Here is a 20954-nt window from a genome sequence, read left to right on the forward strand (position 1 = left end):
TTAAACCCTGACCGTAAATTTGCATTTGACAAATACTGAGTAGACCGAGAAAACAATTGTTTTGTTTTCTTCCATTGAATCTGTAATATTTCAAAAACCTGTATTTATTATATGTCAATCTGGCCTTCTGCGAAATATGATCGATTGATCGTTGTTTGAACCCAACTTTTATATATATATATATATATCATTATCGTTCAAACATATCAGACCACAGCATATATTAAAACTAGTTTCACAAAACCCCTCATTAGTACACTGCCTAACAAAAGTAAAGAATTTTGAATCCTGTATTCTATACACATAACTATCTGGGTTCAACTAATGTTACTTCGACTTAAAACAAATCGACTGTGCCAGCTCCGGCTTTTCCCAGTTTCAATAGTCGATAGCAACACACTCAACAAGTCCTCTGCTTCTTCCTCTGATGGAAGCTCTAAGTTTGTCTGAAGCAGCGGTTGAGCTGAAGAATTGTTCCATCGTTTTTTGGTTGGGCTGCTCTTCTTTTGCTGGTCCTGTCTCCAGTTCCATACACCATCTGAATTGCTTCCTATGATGCGGACAACTCCGCCACTGCAATCTGTATGTATTACACTCTCCAAACCGATTTCTCTTTCGATATTCCATACCAAATCTATTGGAACTCCGAGAAATCCCTGTTTTCTGAAATCTACCAAGCTGGGGCTGCTTAAAACCAATACCAGTCTCCCTGTGATTACAACAAAAGCTCCTTCTTGCTTCAGGGCTTTGCACTTCACCAGCTTCTCGCCCTTGAACTTCAGGGAATCTCCAACCTCCATAAGTACTGCTGTCCCGACCGCTTCTTCCCATGAGTAAGGCCTGAGAGGTTGTTCTCTACTCAGAGGCCTGGGAAGACGAAGCCTATGCCTTTGGGATCTTATGTTATGAATCCGGCTTCGGTTTCTGATACTCTGTGCAGTTTTTCCAGTTACCTCAAGGATACTAGCCGTTGGTCTGGCTACAAGTCCAGTAATCCCCATGGCCACTCCTGAACCATATAGAGGCACCCAGTTAACATACATAAAATTAGAAAAAGCCAGAAACAAAAGGACAGCATGTACACAAACATGAAATGTCTTGAATATTTATAAATGACTTAAGTTGGTTCTCGGTTAAATACCTGAGATGACGCCTGGAAGACCATGTTTCTCAGCTCCTCTTATTGGTGATTGAAGGAGACCAGTGAGTCCCTGTGATGAACATTGTGATGGACTATTTTTAAGTAAAGTATAAACCAAGCAGATATTTTCATCTCATGTATAACCAATCAAATTATATTTGCAAGAAACAGTGCAATGTTCACGTTTCAGCTGTTGTAATCTCAGGCCATCACAAGCATACTTAATTCTTTATGCAAGTTCAAAGGGCAATGGAATTGATGACTAATATGGCAAAATATCTGACAGAAGTCAGTGAATTCAAGACTAAGTGAACATCAAATCAGTATAAACGACATAATTCCAAAGAAAGTGCAAATAATATACCTCAAACACTTCACCTATAACTCCTTTGCTACGCGATCCTTCGCCCAATTGCTGCTTCTCCATCCTTGCAACATCATGGTCATTGAATGTAAATGCAACAATACCCTGCAACGATTTGGAAGTTCTGTGAATATTTCTTGAAGGTGGCGTCTGCACCACAGATTTTTAAGCAAACAGATGCATCGTACCTTGTGTGCAGCTTTACTAAATTGAGTGGCAGCATCACTTAAAGCATAAACAGTGCTACTAAAGAGGCTTGTGGTTCCGTGAGCCATTCCTTGAATAATTCCTGCTGGGCTCTGTTCAAGTAATCTAGTTTAGCATATAAGTAAAAAGTAACTAAACCCGAAATTACAGGAAAACGTAAGTCAACAAAAAAAAAATTAATCAAAACCTTTGAGATACTCCTGCTGGGAGCTGACAGGAAATCTTTAATTCCAAATGCAACATTCCTCGCAAATCCCATGGGATTTCCAATAACACCAGCAGAGCCGAAGACCTGTGTTTAAACAAGGGAAAACAGGTAATATTAGATTGCAGAAATGCGTCCAGCAGGTATATAGTGAATAGTATGACTGCTATAGGAAATCAAAACAGTTAGTGAAAAAATGACATTTTACCAGTTCTTACCTTGTAAATCTCATGAAGAATTTGGCGGGTATAGTGCCCAACGAGGATCTCCTGAAATGATTCCCAACTAGTGATTTGATGAGCAATTGTCAATTGCTTGAGATGTATTCGAGCACCCTCGACATCGGCAAGAGCCATTAGACCTCTCTGAAATCGAATAATAACGATTCAGTTAACCATATTAAATACAAGATCCTTCAATTTAGAATTAACACGGGGCTCTAAGGAGAGATGAATCAATATTATGTTATAATCCTTACAACCGGGTCCAAGGAGAGATGAAATTACAAAGTAATGATGAGATTCAAGATCGAAACTCTCTTTGTTTCTCAAGAAACGAAGAACACGGAAAATAGTACTTGAGTATCAATAGCCAAAGCAAAACCAGAAAACGGTTTGCTTTGGAGTCCCTAATTACTGCCAAAGTCATAAGAGCTCCTAACTAAACCAGTGGTCAAAGAACACTAATCTGTTCTCCTGCCTTCTATGAATAGTCTATCAGGTAATCCCAGAGTTGAAACAAAGAGAATATGGTAAAAAATGTCAAAATGGGTATTTGGCCAAGAAAAAGAAGGAAGAAGACTATTCAAAATTTAACGTCATAAATCATTTATGCATTGAATTTCAACAAAAATAAAACTATGCAATATATCTAAGGAATGTTGCAAGAAAAGTGAAGGTACATTACATGGATAAGGGACTCTCCTGAAGTAAGAATGCCATTCCTAAGCATCCAGGGAGCACTGCAGAAGCTGTCAATATTGCGACACACAAAGGACCCATGTCAAATCTACAGGTAGATAGGTTACCAAAAGTATATTTATCCTGAAAGGACAATTTATAGCTCACCTTAACGTAAACTGAATAGGGGCCAAGTCGAATGATTCAACATAAATTTTCCTGTGTCTTCGAGCCAACAAGTGAATATGCTGCCAAGGAGCTCCTATTGGAACCACTATAGGCAGAGCTACAATGCTTCTCTGGCTTTTGTTAAATACAGGAATGTTTCTTGCATGTGGAGTATCTTCTGAACTTATATCCTTGGAACCAGTGTCATAAATCAGAGGACGTAGCGTTGGATCTGAGAGTGGCAGGAGTCTAGCCTGAGAATTGGGAAGCACTGCTTTTACAAACTCTAGTAAGGATAAAAGTGTTTGTAGCTCGAGCTCAAGTCCAAATTCACCAATCCTGCATTTGTTTAAAGCAAACTGAGAATTGGGAACAAAATGTATATATTTATAATACAATGAACTGAGTGAATACTAAGGAGAAAGTAGACCATGAATCATACCTAATATTTATGTACTCAAAAGAAACTAGTGAAACATCTTTTTTCCGCCACTTTGCTAGGCCAACATAGACTACTGCATCACGGGAATTACCCCTAACTTGCTGAACAGTTTCACTTAAAAGTATTGCTTTTTTATTCTTAACTCCCCAATCAGGAGGAATGCCTTTGTGGTCATGATTGAACGACAATATGACAGGATACGAAGAATTGTGAAGTGGGTTGTCTATCTGTAGTGAAGAGATCTGAAAGGAAAGCTTCTGCTGATCTACACTCTGACTTAACTCTAACACAACATTTGATGCACAAGCATAAACCAATTCCTGTGAGGAGGAAGATTGGAGCATTACAAAAATATTGGGATGTAATATAGACGTGCTTTATATTCTCAGGGGATATTTACCTGTGGATGAGAATTAACCAAAGATATACCAATGCTTGGCAGGACAAGCAAGAACCTTTCTGTGTAACGGATGACATTATCAGTTTGAAGCTTTTGCTTTCCCTTCACATGGAATCTGGAGTCAAACGTTTCCTTTATATCTTTCATAGTGTGATAACCTGAATCTACAACACTGAAAACCTGGAATGGGAAAAGACAAAATTAACAAGTTGCATCAGCAACAGAGAGAGAAGTAGTTGTCCTCAGAAAGTTAGCTTAGTTAAAGATATTGGTATCAGAGAAATTATACCTTTGTAGCTCCTTCAGCACAGATAGATAGCAACAGCGTCCTTTCAGGTTTCTGAAGCAGGTCAATTAATAAAATTAAGTAGATAAGAATACCTGAGACTCACTGATAGAGTGGCTACATACAACTGAACAAGGATATATTTCGTCCTCTAAGCACATCTTTGCATTTATTATGTGAAACTCAAAAGAGAGTATTATAAGAAGGAAAAAGTGAATGAAGTTGGTTGATCTTATCAATTATATACTTTCTTTTCATGTGATTAGCTGACATATGTTTTCGTTTTTAGATTCATTCAGTATCAGTGTAACTTAAGGTCTAGCAACAGAAGATATTTATTTAGCCAGGATGATGATACTGACTTGAATTTCTGCATACATACAAACAAAAAAAAAACAAAGCATGCATTCATATCGTCCAGAGCTGCATGCGACTGGATATTGAAAAGTTTAATCCACTCCATCTCATCATTTTAGCAGGCCCAGAAAGCCTATACTGTTCGAGTTCAAACTTAATTTGGAAAGGAAATTTGGAGATACTCTACATTAGGCTAAAAGACTCGAGGACCTAACTCACTCAAATTTCATGCGAATATTATCCTAAATTAGACTAACGAGAGATTGGCTAGTATTTTTTTGTTCATAACCAATGCACAACGAAAGTATGCTGGTAAGATATTCCAATTATATAGATGCGTCTAGAATGTACGAACCACTCAGCAAAAGCAATGATAACCACAAATATATACATAACAAAGTTGTTTGTGATATATACCTCAGAGGTGGAGCGCAAGTGCACTGCAATAGGTTGTTTTGTTATCTCAAATGCATAAGAGCCTATGACACGATCTCCAGGCACCTATATACATCAACAAGAGAAAACAACGTAAGAAAGGGAAAGGAAGAGAACAGCGGCAATGATAAACTTCAATAGATACAAAGGACTGATTTGTTAATAAGCAGAAAATGTAATCACCATACCTCAATGGTCAAACGATGTGGATAACAGGGTTCATCCCAAGCATAAGGGCAAGATGTGTAAGGATGAACTATGGTATCAAAAGTTTCACATTTTTGTTGATAAACCCTCAGTCTCTATCACCACAAAAAAAATCCATATTCAGTTCCTTGTGGGAGTAAGTAAGGATTACAAAATCAATATGATATCACACATCGGCGATTCAGAAAGCAAGTTTTCCAGTAGGAAAATGTTTTCACCAACAATTACATTAGGTCCCAAAATTACATGCTACAGTAAAGACAACTAGCATAGCTCACACGATTGATACCAAAGAGAATCAAGTACAACTTTAGGTCTGATAGATATCGATTACTCAATTTAATGTTCTGAATGCTTTGAAGTATACAGACAATGGTACTTAAATTTGTAGAGTTGAAAGACCTGTGAACTGACAGGAAGAATAACTAAAACTCTTTAGTTGGATTTAAAGAACCATCAATCGTAACAATACTGACCTCATTCGAGAAATTATCAATCCTGTAAGGCATATAACCCATGTCGTCATCTGATAATAGAATAAAGTTTGTCCCGACATGTCCATGAACACTCCCTACAATCTTTTCATCTCCGCTTGACATATTGGCATTCTGAACTTCCACCCGCACCATGTTGAAAGCTTTATTAACATAGTTCCAAATCTTCAGTTGAGTATCCCCTAAATGATCTGGCAAGAAGCTGCCTGACCATTGCCATCCAGGCTCATTTAAACGGATTGAAACTAGTAACTCCCTGTTTATATAGAAGAGTAAGTGGCGTATAGGTAGAATCTTTTAACTGTAAATTCTCTCAGTACAAGGTAAGGTAAATATAGCAACAGTGGTGGTTTCCAAATAATTTCCAGATTTTGAGGGATGAGAAACGGAATTATTCACCCCTTAATACGAAGAATGTGTTATAAGACTTAAATAAGTAATGAACGAACCTCGCAGTATCTGTCCATTGAAGCTGACAATGCTGTCCAACAGCCAGATGAGAAACTAAATTGGTTCCCTTCTGCTTGTAACACAAGTTATGGCTGCATGAATTACAGATGACATATCTGCAACATGGGAATTTGTTTAGTGGATACATAGGGATGATGGTTCAGGAGAAAAAAAGAGCATTTGGTGAAACTGTCTATCACCTAGGTTGGAAAGTAATTGCTTGCGTTCTCCCTGCTAATGCACCACCAAGAATAGAACACGTAACAGATAATAAAGATGATTCACCAGGCGATGGTTGTGGGACAATTACATTGGTAGAACCACTGGGTGGAACAAGAGGAAATGGAGCAGACCACAGGGGGTATGGGCTACTTGAATTATCCCACTCTGGCAGGTCCCTTTTGACTCGGATCATGGTGTCACTGGCCCTGGAAATAGGGCAAGGTGAATAAATGCATGCCTTTACTTTGCCAGACTCATTACCTTGGAAGCACACCTCTCTTAAACTTTTTGAAGAAAGACTCCTCTTGCGAACAATTGGTGAGTCTTTTGGATATGCTACAAAAGGGACTTGGCGAGTTGACTGAGTCGCATGCCTATCCAAAAATCTCTCAGTACTGGAAGCAGTGTTGCTGCACTCCGATGAGGAAGGACTAGAAGGGATATCCTCCATTAGAACTTTATCTAGCAAATCTTTCTCAGAGGTCAAAATCCCAAGACCAACTTTTTGACTTTGAACAAAATGCTGCTCAATCAGGTTGTAGCAGGAGGGAATTACGCTGTACATCGCTTTAGTTTCATTGGTGCAGTCCGAAACAATCAGAGGAGTTCCAGTGCAGTTGTACAATAGAAATGGGACAAAGATGAATACTTCCCGAGCCCCACATGTTGCATCCATTGTTTTCTCACACGATACATAAACAGAACCTATAAGATAATCAATATTAAAATTGTCTCAAAATGAGTAGCCAATTTAAAACATAAAGAGATAAACCTTACCACCACCAACATAAGAATCAAAGGAAATAGTTTCAATCTGAGAGAACTTCCCTCCACTGAACTTAGCCGCTGTGCTAAAAGTTTCTGAGCGTGAAAACTTCAAAGATGATGATCTATAGCCATTTAATTTGAACTCAAGGACCAGATCATGTGAAGGATCAATGTGATGGAATGGCGTCTCCCCCTAAAAAGATACATTTTCTTGTCACATATATAATACCATATCAACCATATAAAAACATGATTCAACTCTATCTTCCAGAAGGAAATTGTATGGAAATATCTCTCAGACCTCAGGAAGGGATGCAGTCTGAGTGATGCCACCACTTTCTATCGAAAGTGATATTGGTTCTGGAAGACAGTTGCTCACAACAAATGGAGTGCTTAAAGTTACTTGATGAATGACTTGCTCTCTTGATTGGTCAAGATCGTGCAACTGCTGACCAAAATTTCCATCTGGCAAATCATTAAGATGAAAGGATGCCGGCAAACTAGTGCTCTGAACAGATATGCAACACCGAAATGGTTCATGGCTAGGGTGACAAGGATAACAAGCAAAAGATCGGCGAAATCCTATCCTGCTATCTTGAGAAAGAACTTTGGAGATGCTATGAGCTTCACTCCACAAATAAGAATCTCCGAGGGGACGCCACCGAAGCCGGCCAGATTTAGCCAAGTGTAGAGGCAGTGGAAATTCTTGACCAGGAAAAATAGGATCTAGGATCTGAAATAGAATTGACATAAGAAGAATAAAAGATGGTGTTAAGATCAACCAGGTAAGGCAACTAGAAAAGAAAAGAAACAAAGCTTAATTTTCTTAAGAAGCACAGAAACAGTGTCTGGTACCGATAGAACAAACTGGCATATTAGAATTCAATAACCTTTGGGGAGATGCCAAACGGAATATCAAAGCGAAGTTCCAATGGCATGGATGTGGAGTTCAAAATTATAACCTGAAATAAGGGAAAGGTCAAACGCAGAATCAACATTTATAAGAACAAATATACATTGTAATTACGTCATACATACAGTAGAGTATACTCGTATCAACTTGCTCTGCTGCTGCAATGAAACCTCGTACACAACAGGAACAACAAAGCTGCTTCCAGAACCAGATTTACTTGCTTTCTCAACATTATCACTGGAGTTCGATGTTTTGGAAAAATCAACCTCAAAATAGGAAAGGCCAATTCGATCCATTGAATGAGGAGGAGAAGCAAAAGATGTTCCATCAAGTTGGACCTTCATATAATGATGTATGGCATCACCAGATTCACTGCTGAAACAACCAAATTGACTTCGACGTCTATCAGGAATAAGTAGTGTGTCACTATTATCGATATAGATGGGAACAGAAGAACCGGGTTGCACAAAGTTCTGAGCCACTGGAGCTGACATATTTAGCACATCTGAATCATGTCCTTGAAAAACTTGGTACCCCAAAGGAAGAGAAGTTAAATTTTGAAATACATATGGGGAATATCGTTCTGTCCTGGTACTTTTGGTGCAGTAAACTGACAATCCCTTATCATCAGGAATGACATCTGTTTCCATCAATTCCAAAGTGTTCGACATCTCAATTATCCTGAAAATGCACTTCAGCAGAGAAAGGACAAAATTAACATATATGGAACTTAGGGTTTAAAGATAATGAATTTGCCAAACATATTTCCGTTGATGATTGATAAGGAGTGAGCCAAACCAAGCCCACAAAGACCATTGGGTAGAACTGACAACAAAAACTAGTTAAGGGTTTTGGTGCCCTGAGGTTTTCTAAAGTTTTGATTTGGTTCCCTCCCATCCGATGTGAGATTATTTGAATACCCAGAGTCTTATCAATAATACAAGTAGACAGAAAGTTGGAAGCTACTCATCCTATCTGAAAACTAGTGAGAAATATGATTATAGGATTTAGCACCAAAATCACAGTATTAAACCAAGCTGACTGAAACTAACCAGTCCCTGCCAATATTAATTAATACAGAAGATTTTAACAGGGTAGAAATTATATCTATCTTACCTCAAAAAGAGATTCTGTTATGTTCAAATTGAGATGATTTGATGATGCAACAATTACTTCAGTGAGCCCAGCATTGTTCAGCAAAGAATTTGCATCAAATTTTCTGGATAATTTGATATCAAAATTCCAGGGCTCAATAAAAGGCTCCCACAAGACCTTCAACATAGATCCACAGGTGGTTATCAGCATACTACCAAAACAAAGATAAAAATGACAGCAGGATTCTGTTTCTGCCTCGTACCTTGTGCATATTATTATAATTCACTTCAAGATCACATGAAACCAAACTCTCCATATTCTTTTCGGTCAGATTAGCTTGCAGGAGAAAGTTTCTCATAAGACCTTCAAGAAGCATACCGCTACATCCCCACTGCATGAGAATATAGAGACAGAAGAAGTCTTCAGCAGAAGTAGCTCAAAAATTTCAAGCTGACCAGTGGCATATATAGTGCAAAAGCTAAAAGACAAGGAGCTCACAGACAATCATGGAAGAAAATATGTTCTAGAAAACAGAACGCAGACCCTTACCAACCAAAATTCACCCATCAAATCAAGCTCGTCGGTGAAGAAATATTAAAATCGTCATCTTAAGCACTAATTACAAAGAAGTACCATAAAAATTCATACATTAACTGATCACGAAGACAAACACACGCAGTACAAGGTATATGCTAATGCAGCACTTGATGAATATAAAAGTGAGATCAATGGTGCAGTGTATTCTTAAAAAATTACATTAGCATGTAGAAATCGAGCAAAGGGATGTGAACTGCCAAACAAAGACATGGACTGGCACAACAGAAGTGGCAACACAATAACAATGATATACACATAAGCAGCAAAAGTGAATAATTGTGAGGCCAATTCTGTGTGAAAGAACATTGAGAGATGTATTATATAGTATATAAAGCACAAGCGTACCTTTCCATCAGATATAAGAAGAGACACATCTCTTATCTGGACTTTTATACTCATGTTTCCTTGCGAATTTTGTGAAGATGGTGTCTCAGGTGCATCAAACGTAATTCCATGCCAGAAAGATAATACTTGATGAGATGCATGCATCTCTACATTGTCAGACAATATCCCCACATCTATGCTCATGATTTTGTTCTGATCCATCTGAATACTAGTTTCTACAAGTAGTTGTGCCGCCCCAAATAGAGAGCAAGACCTGACAGTGTCAACCCCAGATATTGCAAGAATCCCATTGAGTTTTTCAATCTTATAGCTCAGTTTGACATCTCTCCCAAGAATAGAGAGTTCGCCGCTCCTACTACGCGCTGTAACAGAAACATATTTACAGTAATTCCCTTTAAAAAAATTTCTGTGCTCTTCCTCAGATATCTCATGAACATCAGTTGCCATGAACCCTGGAAATTCTGTATGGCTTGTGCAAAGAGGAAAATGGATTTGGACCCCAATAGTCTCTGATCTTGCGGAAAATGCCATTACCTCACTAGAGTTCTCTGATACCTCAGTTTGCAGAACATTCAAAACCCGATCAGTATTGTCACAAACAGTCCTTACCACTCCAATAGATTCATCCATATCCAAGTTTGAACCTTTTGACAAAAAAGGGTCTTCCAGTATCTGAGAATAAGATTTCAGAAGTTCAATAACTTCAATCCAATCAAAAGAGTGTAACCAGATGTCTAGAGATGGAAGAGAAAAACAGAGATCGTATTCATTTTCAGCCTGTTCCGTAAATCTGACTTTCAGTGCAGAAGGATCCCCATATGCATTGATGCATCTAGCTAACATGACTGAGCTCAGCAATGAATAAATCCCGATTTCGAAAAATTGAACATCCAAGCTCATAGGGAAATTATTTTTAAATTCTCCAGAGCAAACAAATTTCATATCAGCTTGGAGCACTGGTTCGGATAGCAGTGTTCCAGGATCTTTCCTTAACCGATGCAATTTTGCCGTCAAAAGATTGACAAAAATTCTGAATTTTATAAAGCTTGTGGAAGATCCCAGGGGGGCAACTGACAACTCTTGCTTTAGACGCATCTTCGTACGAAGAAACTGAGGAACATCAGACACGAAAAGTTTTGATTCCTCATCGACTAAAGAAAGCTGATCAAACACATCAAGAAATGCCTTAAACCCATCCAAGGCATCTGAATCTGCAAAGAAAAAGAAAAAAGATAACACATGTAAGCATTACTTGAAATACATGATCACTGTAGAAAAACAGAGAGGGTTGAGGAGCAAAAGTTAACATGGAGGGAAACACCACCTACCATCCACAACAATTTCACAAACGTCAACCCTTGACATAACACATGCCAAATCCGTTAACGGATTGCGATCACAAGGGAAGCTAATCCAAGCATCAGCGATAATGCTAGCAGCTAGAGTGATACTTCTGCACATGGCGTCATTCTCGAATGTTGATATGCCACTCTCAGAAAGCAGCAACGATACCGATAAGTCCCGCCCAAATATGTTTAAACAGTCAGCTCGCTCTGCTACTTGATTAAGCGGAATAACACATTCCTGTGGTATGTGCTGCACCACATTGCTCAAAGCACACTCTGGAACAAAGCTAATATATAACTGCTGAATGTCAACTTTCAGTTGCCGGCGGTCATCATCTTCCACAGGAAGAACTATAGAGGAGTCCAGTATCTCAATTTTATAAGCAATGGCAAACTCAGAAGGAGCCTTGGTCAACTCAGTAGCTTGTGGCAATGACTGCAGGCCAGACTTCGAAGTCCAGTCAGAAAGAGAGAAGTAGCCAATTATAATGGCCAGATATTCCGGAGGTAAAATGCAGCATGTGTGTTGAATACCTATGCTCACTTCAAGTTCAGAACCAGAAGGCTCCAAATCCTTCTTCCTTACACGTAGGTTCAAGACCTGCGAGACATCTGTTGATGAATGTTTCCAAAGAAACCCACCAGAATAGTTGGTGAACAAAGATGACTCCAGCATCAAGTCTTCAGCAGAGGCAACCAAATCGAGATGATCATCTGAAATGGTAAGAAAGTATCTGGATACTGGCAGTATAATAGTTCCAAAAACACTTGAAGAATCATGAAAATGCACATTGGTGTTGAAGACATGCATATCAACTGTAAAGTGATTGGTCTGACCAAGATCACTGGAGGACGCAAGCCCATTCAGAGGGCAATCACGTTTTGGTTGAAAAGTACAGCTGTTACATTCGCAGTTCAAACCTATTTGTGCCCCATCCTTTTTATTCCTTAATATAAATAACTTCCTCCAGTCAGAAGTCGAATAACACAGAGAACTTTCTAGGCTATCAAGAGAACCCGAATTGTAAATGGTTACAAATGGATATTTGTCAAGAGGAATGCAGCCACAAGATCTACTTTCAATGAAGTTTGAGAATCCAAACCTTTCAAAATCAAACTGAGTAATTTCTGCTGGAGCACTGGTATCTGTAGTAAGGCTAGATGGATTTGTATCGCTAGACGAGATCTTATAGGAGGCTATCTTATCCAAAAAATTTGTCAGCAAACCAAATATGTATGGGTAGCAATGGAGTTCAGCGCCCCTCCAATATACTGTATACTTGTGAAAAACAAAACTTTTACTTTGGGAAACCTTGCAATTTAAGCTGATAGCAGCTTCAGGAGTTGTTCCGTAATCAATAATGTTGGTTTGATCGCTAGTATGAGCATCCATCCCATGTCCATGGGAAGAAGATTTGAGTAGATTTCCAGATGAACATAAAATATGACTGTCAGCTGCATCTTTAGAGGAGCAAGCTGTCATTTCCAGTGTTTTCGCACGGACTGACCACTCTTCAAATTTGGTAAGCGAATACCTGCAAATGACGATTGTACAAGGGAACTTGTCAGGAACCCCCAGTGATACAATATTTAACAATTGAGAACCAAGAGAAAAAGAATTGAATGGACGTGGTTTTGACAATGACATCAGTAGATGAGTTATAGGTAGTGATCGTAAGACCAAATATGTGTGATAAGAAGCATGTGAACAAGCAGACATCACCATGGTAAATACAGATATACAACAACAAAAACGCTAAATTCATGCTTGTTTAATAGCTAAAGGTTAAATTTCCACTGATACTGTATAAAGACACAAAATGGGCTACTTTTACCGTTGCAACAATTACCTACCAGAGATCCAGTTGCTGTATAGAAAGAACAAGCACTGTGCTATTTTCTCCTTCATTTTCGAGATTGACGTGCAACCTGAAAAATGCCAAGTTGGTTTTTATGGTGAAGTGAAAGATGGGAGCAGGGGAAGGTGGAGCATTTCGAGCTGCATGATCCTGAATATCAAGATATTCAATCACAGACATGACTCCTTTAAATATTGACGGAGAGAAATGGACATTGAACATAGGCAGAGTAGCTTCAACCTGAAAATGAATGGAATGGCAAAAAAATCAATTCCAAAATGTGGTCGACGCCTCTATTAAAGTACAAGAAATAAGTAAGTTTATCATTCACTCAGCTAAACTTAGACACAGCCACCTCAAACCTGAGATAAATTTTAATACCTCCAACTGCTTCAAAATCGACTCCTCCGGAATTATACAAGACGCAAACTTGATAAGTAAAGATGATTTCTCCACAAGGGGAAGTTCTTGGAAAGGATAAATCTTCATGAGCTTCATCTGCACAAGTAAGAACATATGTGATTGCTTAAACAGCTCCAATCAAAAAGAAAAAGAAAATTAACATAAACATATCTTACCTCAAGGTTACAGATTTTGATATCAAAATGGTCATAGAGATCTTTGACTTGAAAAGCATCCAAGGCTGCAACGGAAACGGAACTTTGTAAGCTATTGACCACATGGTCCGCATCAGACTCCAATCTTGGACTTGGGCTAAGAGCATCTGTGCTACTAGATGTGATAGAAAGAGATTCCAATACCAGAACCTGTACAAGGAAATGCACAGAAAGATAGAATAAAAACTGAGAAGGATACAAATAAGAAAACACACACACTTATATGTTTATATAAGCGAAATACCAGATTATAGCTTTCTGATTCAACCAATCGTCCAGGGAAACTTAAGGTAAGATCTATTATGTCCAGGTCCCACTTAACTTTATTTCGGCTTGATAAGAGGTATCTATGAAACAAACCACGACACAAATAAGTATCACGATCAATTAGGATATGAATTTATCCCTAACATTTCGATAGAGGAAACACTTACTCAGCTTTCGCTACCAATCGCGTTTCACTTTCAAGGCCATTGAGTGATGATAAAATCTGAGCCACAAAAGAGAATTGTTATTGGGTTCCTTTGTCAATTCATAAATACAATCTATAGAATTCATAAGTCCAGTACAATCACAGAGACAAACTGACATTATATTCTACTTATAACCACACTTGCTTAAAACTTGTTTTTCAAAAACTTCACTAATTATTTCAGAACAAACATTACGAGCATGTAGTAAAATAAGAGCTCACCCTTTCATGTTGTAGTTTGAAGTATCTTGAACCCATGAAAAATTTACTGACAGCTAGAAAGAAGTCTACATCATAAGCAGCTTCAAGTGGTTGAAGGGTGACCTACAGAATCAAGATGCAAAAATCTATAACAAAGTCAATCCTAATAGTAAGCTATGAAAAAAGACCAAGACTCCTAAGAGGAGCAAACATTGTGTTGTCCACTGATGCAAGGTGCAGTTAGTTCACCTTTAATGACAATGCAACATCATGATCTTTAGACAACTTCAATCGTGCTCCATATGAGGGTTTCGTTTCTAGTGTATCACTCTGAGAACAGACCTGCATGAAACAATTAAATTATTTTTCCTGTAAACATTGTGAAAAGCGCTAAAATCGATTTTTATAACAGACTACGGAGCATAAGTTACACCTAGATGGTTCATATCACCTTAGTAAACAAGTACTAGTTTGATAATGTTCATGATTTCAGATATTAGCAGTTATTAACAATATGGCATAGGGGTAACACAATATTACGACACAAACCCCTTTCATGGTTAAAATTTCTTTCCCATTGTGAGGATAGAGCAGCCTTCCAGAAATAACAGATACAATCATGGCTGTAGAATCTTTCCAAGACTTGCATTCAACAATCACCCCCAAAATGTCCAACTCTGTAATAACTTGAGAAGAACTCCTGCGGAATAAATAAGATAAAAAAGAATGAAAATACAAACTCTAAAAGGCAGAGGCCAAGATGAAGTAACTGAGAAATTGTAACTTACCCAGTTATATGTTGCAAAGTACCAGAAATTTTGGGTACGTTGAGTCGAATGGAGCACGTACAGATCTTACCAGTTGCACTTGTATTTCTAGGAGATGACGAAAGAGGGTGAAACTTTGTTGCCTTGTGTATATCCTGCAATGGATGAACAGTTACTAGGATGTTTCAAAGAATTCTGAAACTCCATTGCTACTAAATGGTACTTAAAATACCTTGACAACTTCATCAGAAACAACACCAGAAAACTGACTTGAGTCCTCTGTGCCTCCGGCACCAAGCATTCCCCGTGACAACCAGTTCAACCACCCACGCGACTTATTTAATGTAGGATCATCACTCGGTTCCTTTTCAGAGCCAGTGGCACCAGTCGCTCCCATGTTCACTGTCAATTCTGAACAAGCTTCCTGCATAATAAGATCCAAAGGTAAAAGGACAGATAATAAATTGCTATTGCTAGGACATCAACTTCTGATAGATATCTGAACAGCCTTTGGTATCTCAGCCAAAGTATAAAATGCTACAACAGCAACCTAATTTACCATACCTGCATCTCACCTTCCGCTGCAGACCTATAACTTAAGATATCATCAATATCAGACTTCTTCTCCACTTCTTCCAAACCCAAACGGATAGACTCATCGATTGACTGTAGCCAGAGACATAAAGCACAGCCATATTAGTAGAGAAGTCACTTGACAAGAAAAACTCAGGTTTTACAATTATATAGATGATTAGATATGAAGGTTACACCAATTAGTTGAACAAATATGTCCAACGTAAAGCATCTTAGTAACATATGTTGGAGACTAAGGCAAAGCAACAAAAAGTTTAGGGAAGAGAACAATGAACATATGTATTTCTTTCAGTCAGCAATTTCAGAACAACTACATTTTTACGATGATAAGCTCCTCTAGAGTATTTTATTGATGTTAGAAGAAGATTAAGTGTTTCTTCAATTTCCGTTTTTTGAAATGTATGATGACGCTTAAACCAAGTATATTATGCAATTTCTACCTCTGATTCCAACATTCCAACAAGTTTAAAAGTTCCCTTAACTGCTACAGCTACCTATGCAATAAACCAGAATAAATCATTCATATGGAAGCACATGCTAAGATATAACATTTTCGAAAATGGCAGCCCTTATTGAAATATGCTTCTAAATCATCTTCTCCTTACCACTACGCATTCTTAGAACACAACCAGATGATTAATCACCTCATACTATGCTCCCTGATGGACTTATATGATGTGAAATGTGCTTCTAAACCATCTCCTTACCACTACCCATTCATATACATGCTGCTGCAGTAGTTAAGAGGACAAAACACATTGAAATGAAAAACCACCTCATGAGATGCTCCCTAATTATGTAAAATCACCTAAAAATAATGAGGCTTCTATATCTACATAGAATCCAACGGGTTGGGTTAGGCAATTTCATGCAGTTAAACAAATAGGAGGACACAGAGCAACATAATGAACAAACCCTGACACTTCTAATCAGATAAGGAGGAAAATAAGATCCTTGCCTGTTCTCTGAGAAGGAAATCTAGCTTTATCTTGTAGAAGTTGATATACCTCCTGCGCATTCTCCTGTATTTTTTCCCGAAACAAAAATCTAAAAATTAAGCAGACCGCTTGAATATATTCCGGGAGTATTTTTCTATTTATGCCATGAAATAGTAAGTTATTTGCGTGGAAGTAAAGTATACAGAAATTTTAAGAGAATCAAAATTGTAATAGCTATGTGATTAAGTATCATCTAATTAAAATAAAAGAAATGATGTCAGAAAAGTAAACTTACATTCGCTGTTCAAGAAATCTCCATGAAGTTTTCCACAGTTTCTTATGTACATCAGATAAAATTGATTTTTGGGCATAGTGCCACCAAAGTTTCTGCCATCCTGGTGGTTTCCTCAATAAGGAAGTGGAGCAGGGACGATACCGCCCATACCTAAACCATTTAAAATGTTCTTAAATCAGTAGTTCTTCGAAAAGTTCTGTAGTGTCAAATAGTAGAGCTAAAACTCAGGAGAAAAAAAAATACGAATTGAGGAAAAGTTATCGCTACCCTAATGAAAGGCTTACCTCTCACGCAATTGGCTGGTTTGCAAGTAATCTAACAGAATAAGAATCTGCTGCAATTGAAATTCATTCAGAGTCATGACCTGAAACGCATAAGTGGAAGTTAGAGTGAGTCATGAAAATAAATCTTAGCTCTGAACCTAGTTCAGCAATTTCTGAGAACTAACCACATCAGTCAACTCAGCGCTGATAGAATACTGAGGAAGATCGTCAAAAATCTCTCCAGATCGATTGACCTATGCAAAGAAGTGTATCAGGCAAAATGAAGAATGCCTATTTACATACAGCACAAAAATGCACTCAAACAATAGCTGATGCACACCAATGTGCTTTCTGTACAAATATTGTATCATTGATCAGATCGCTGTAAAAATCTTTCACCAAATACAATGTCCATATGCAGCTGATGGTGACAATTAAACGAATTGGCAAAAACGGCAATGTAAATCATTTCTAGTAACATTGACTGATTAAAATGTCATCAAAATTGCGTAGGCCATCAGGTAAATCAAGAAATAGACTCAGTACAGCAGATATAACATATAAATGTGTACATCTCATTTTTAACATAACCGTAAAGCTAGAGCAAGGATGCAGCGCCTTGAAGCAGCAACAAAGATTAGATGCTAACAAAAGATGTTAAAAGACAGCAAACCAATGACGCTGTTTTAGATCCATTACCAATAGCGTTACAGAAACATGGACTGGCTTCAGTAAATAACCAAATCTATTGCTTTGCAATCTTGACTGGCACCAGTTGTCAAAACCTCTTTTTTCATTAACACTTGGAAAGTCCATGTTTCCCTCATACATGTCACAATATATTTCCAAACCTTCAATCTCCACAAGTATATTCACTTGCCCCCCTCTCACCCTACCAACTGATGGCCTGATATTCAACAGAGACATCATGTCAAATATTTCAGGGTGCACATATATCCACCATGATCTTATCTTAGCAACAACAATTTAGCTTATGGAAGAAACAGGTATTAAGGAAATTTTACAGTAAGAAAAGAGACAGTTGGAAGAAAGTTATAATGGGGTATACTCTATGCTGTCTCACAATGTGACTCAAAACACATCACCTTACCATAGTGTAAAGCAAAGCTACAAGGAATCAAATACGAAAGTGGAATATATTTTTAAGTGATATAGAAGAAACAAGGCAACTGGAAAGAAATTAATGTGGGGTATGCTCTCTGCTGTCTCACAATATAATTCAAAGAACATATCCTTGCCATAAAAATAAAGCAAAGCTCAGAATCAAACACAAAGTGGAATATATTTTAAAGTGCCAGAGAAGGTGCATAAAGAGATTACCCAACTGAGTTTTGTTTAGTAACTGTCAAGCTTGAAAACCGCAATCCTAATACAACTTGCACCTGCGACAGCAGTTTAGAGTAAAACATATGAAAGTGGGAAAGTAGACAACACCAAACGATTGTTCAAATTGTACTCTAGTGAATCGCAAGAAAGACTGATAGTAATTTAGAATCACAATGCTCAAATATTTAAATCTATCTAGATTCATAACCTCCATGATAAATGTTATGCTCTCACAAATAAACCAAGATCACAGAACGATTATCGATGTATACAAGTTTCTACAATTGCAATGGGAAAATTACAAAATACAAGCCTATATTCTAGCAAACTAATTAAACAGAACAAGCAGAAGGCTTACTGATTCAGGTTGTGCATCGGAGTATAAGATGTGAAAGTTTCTGATGGACACTTGAATGTTATCAAGAACCTAAGCCAATAAAGAAGGAAAGTTAACATAGCACAAAAAAAACAAAGACAAGAATGATAACCTCATCCAAAAGCAGGAAGATCTACACATCCTTAAAAACCGGCAACAGACCAATCATAATATGAAAAATGTAATATGCTAAAACTAAGGTTGCAAAAGGAGACTTGCGGAACATAATGTTACCTTGGCAGCAATAAATGAGAAAAAAGACTTCCCCGCTGGACTGTCTGGAAAAAGTAAAGATTGAAGGGGTTGAACAAATGTTGCATTGGAGCAATCTTAAAGATAAATAAGAAGGATATTTGCTCACCGACGCGCCTGGACAATTTTGCTAGTTCTGCAGCAGCAAGCTTAGCTTGCTTACCAGCAAACTCTCTTTTCTCAACGACATCTGAACTCCACTGCAATGACCATGCAATATATATGGGTTTAGAGGCAAACACTTGTCATGTATAGAAAAAAAAAGGCAACTATACAAGGAATTCACCTCTTGATCATTCCGTTGTGATGCACATATAAAGACATCTTCAAGCATAATGATTATAGGATCCCTACCAAGTTTCTTCCATGGAATTTTAATGCTCAATTTCCCAACACGGCCTAGATAAACAACAAACGATTTGATACAGACAAAACGAAAAAGCTGAGAATCGAAACTTCAATCGAGTAACTATATCACCTTGCTTGAGAGCAATTGGAAGCTGCAAATACTCAAACGCCTCAAGAATCAGTTCCACGTTCTCCAATAAGACTTCCCCTACAGTTAGAAGCACGAAATTGTGCGTAAATCATACAATAGAGTGAGAATAGAGCGAAAGAGAAGGAGAGAAGACGTGCAAATACCATTCCAGAGTGTGATCTTGAGCTGGTCTTTTTTAATGTCTTTGATGTAGCGACCTAAGTACCCTAACAACAGTTGAACAACTCCTTGCACAATTCCTTCAAACATCTTCAATCAATCACTATTTCATATTCCAGTAAAGAATTTTCCTCCGCCGGGAGAAGAAGAAAAGAGACGGTGGTCGGAGTAGTGCGAACGAGTCGAGGAATATCGTAGGGTTTTTTTCCCGTCGAAACAAATAGACTTGTCTTCTTCTTCACAAGACTAAAATTTCTTTCGGTTTAGTACCTTTCCTACCGAACCGGATCAGACCAAACGTGCCTAATGTTGATTACGCTAACCGGCTAATACGTAATTTGGGTTTTTTTTTACTACCTTTTTTCCCTAAGATTTTTCTAAACAAGTTTAAGAGAAACATTATTCATTTTCTCAGTTGAATGATTGGTTTTATAATATATATTTTTTTTGTGCAAAGATTGGTTTTATATATCTGAACCTTCAATCATGAAACTTTGTTTTTGTTTGTCAGAAATCATGAACCTTAACCCCTAATCCCAACATCTTAAACCTTAACCATTCTATAACCTTTGTCTACCTCATAAACTCGCAAGATTTGAACCCTAAACCCATATTCTTCAAATCTAACCATCATCACCGCCGGATCTTATCCCGACTTATTCTCACTCTTTGTCGTACACATATAAAGAAGTCGCACGAAAAAAAATGTGAGTGAGAAAATTTTTTGTCTACTTTTTTTTTTTTAAATAGTTTGTTTCTACTAACACCTTTAAGAAATGTGAGAATTTATTTATTTTATAAGCAAAGTTTCTCAACATTCAAATCCCCTAAACTAATTTTAGTTAGTCAAATGGAAAACAATAAAATCATGTCTTAAAACTTTTGGATCTAAATACCGTAACCTCTTGAATTAAACTCTTGATGTTGCAGACTCTTGGGGAGAATGTGAGTTTCGTGTGGTGGCGCTTTTAGCC

The 20954-nt window shown here is 37.7% G+C and overlaps 1 protein-coding gene across 2 annotated transcripts; it reads right to left on the minus strand.

Annotated features, from left to right (window-relative positions):
• Positions 1–151: 151 nt before the first annotated feature.
• LOC9310286 lies at positions 152–20225 on the minus strand. Of its 2 annotated transcripts, XM_021022991.1 has the most exons (47): positions 19965–20225; positions 19801–19878; positions 19609–19721; positions 19432–19522; positions 19305–19348; positions 19053–19121; positions 18689–18750; positions 18047–18254; positions 17533–17601; positions 17369–17448; positions 17085–17234; positions 16810–16873; positions 15822–15923; positions 15490–15681; positions 15279–15412; positions 15040–15190; positions 14740–14832; positions 14512–14613; positions 14252–14307; positions 14062–14164; positions 13779–13967; positions 13582–13698; positions 13196–13440; positions 11324–12876; positions 9996–11206; positions 9316–9444; positions 9075–9230; positions 8084–8650; positions 7936–8007; positions 7347–7778; positions 7055–7238; positions 6256–6982; positions 6055–6171; positions 5588–5861; positions 5093–5206; positions 4887–4970; positions 4116–4166; positions 3827–4006; positions 3427–3746; positions 2985–3323; positions 2824–2887; positions 2136–2282; positions 1900–2004; positions 1694–1804; positions 1506–1610; positions 1142–1211; positions 152–1009 (listed from the first exon to the last, which is right to left on the minus strand). In XM_021022991.1, exons 1-47 carry the CDS (start codon positions 20068–20070, stop codon positions 318–320), a joined length of 10422 nt encoding a protein of 3473 aa, XP_020878650.1. In that variant the 5' UTR covers positions 20071–20225; the 3' UTR covers positions 152–317. The 2 variants fall into 2 exon arrangements, with proteins under 2 accessions (XP_020878650.1, XP_020878651.1); XM_021022992.1 differs by lacking the exons at positions 16810–16873; positions 17085–17234; positions 17369–17448; ... (7 more) ...; positions 19801–19878; positions 19965–20225 and having other exon boundaries at positions 15833–15921.
• Between the last annotated feature and the right edge of the window lie 729 nt (positions 20226–20954).

The sequence above is a fragment of the Arabidopsis lyrata genome, assembly GCF_000004255.2.
Source record: "Arabidopsis lyrata subsp. lyrata unplaced genomic scaffold ARALYscaffold_6, whole genome shotgun sequence".
Classification (NCBI taxonomy): Eukaryota; Viridiplantae; Streptophyta; class Magnoliopsida; order Brassicales; family Brassicaceae; genus Arabidopsis; species Arabidopsis lyrata.

Coding starts and splice junctions, on each gene's coding strand:
- LOC9310286 (XM_021022991.1), bottom strand. CDS start 20,070: ATGTTTGAAGGAATTGTGCAAGGAGTTGTTCAACTGTTGTTAGGGTAC. Junction 15,413..15,489: donor TTTCTGATGAAGTTGTCAAG/GTATTTTAAGTA, acceptor CATCCATTGCAG/GATATACACAAGGCAACAAA. Junction 3,324..3,426: donor TTTGAGTACATAAATATTAG/GTATGATTCATG, acceptor AAACAAATGCAG/GATTGGTGAATTTGGACTTG.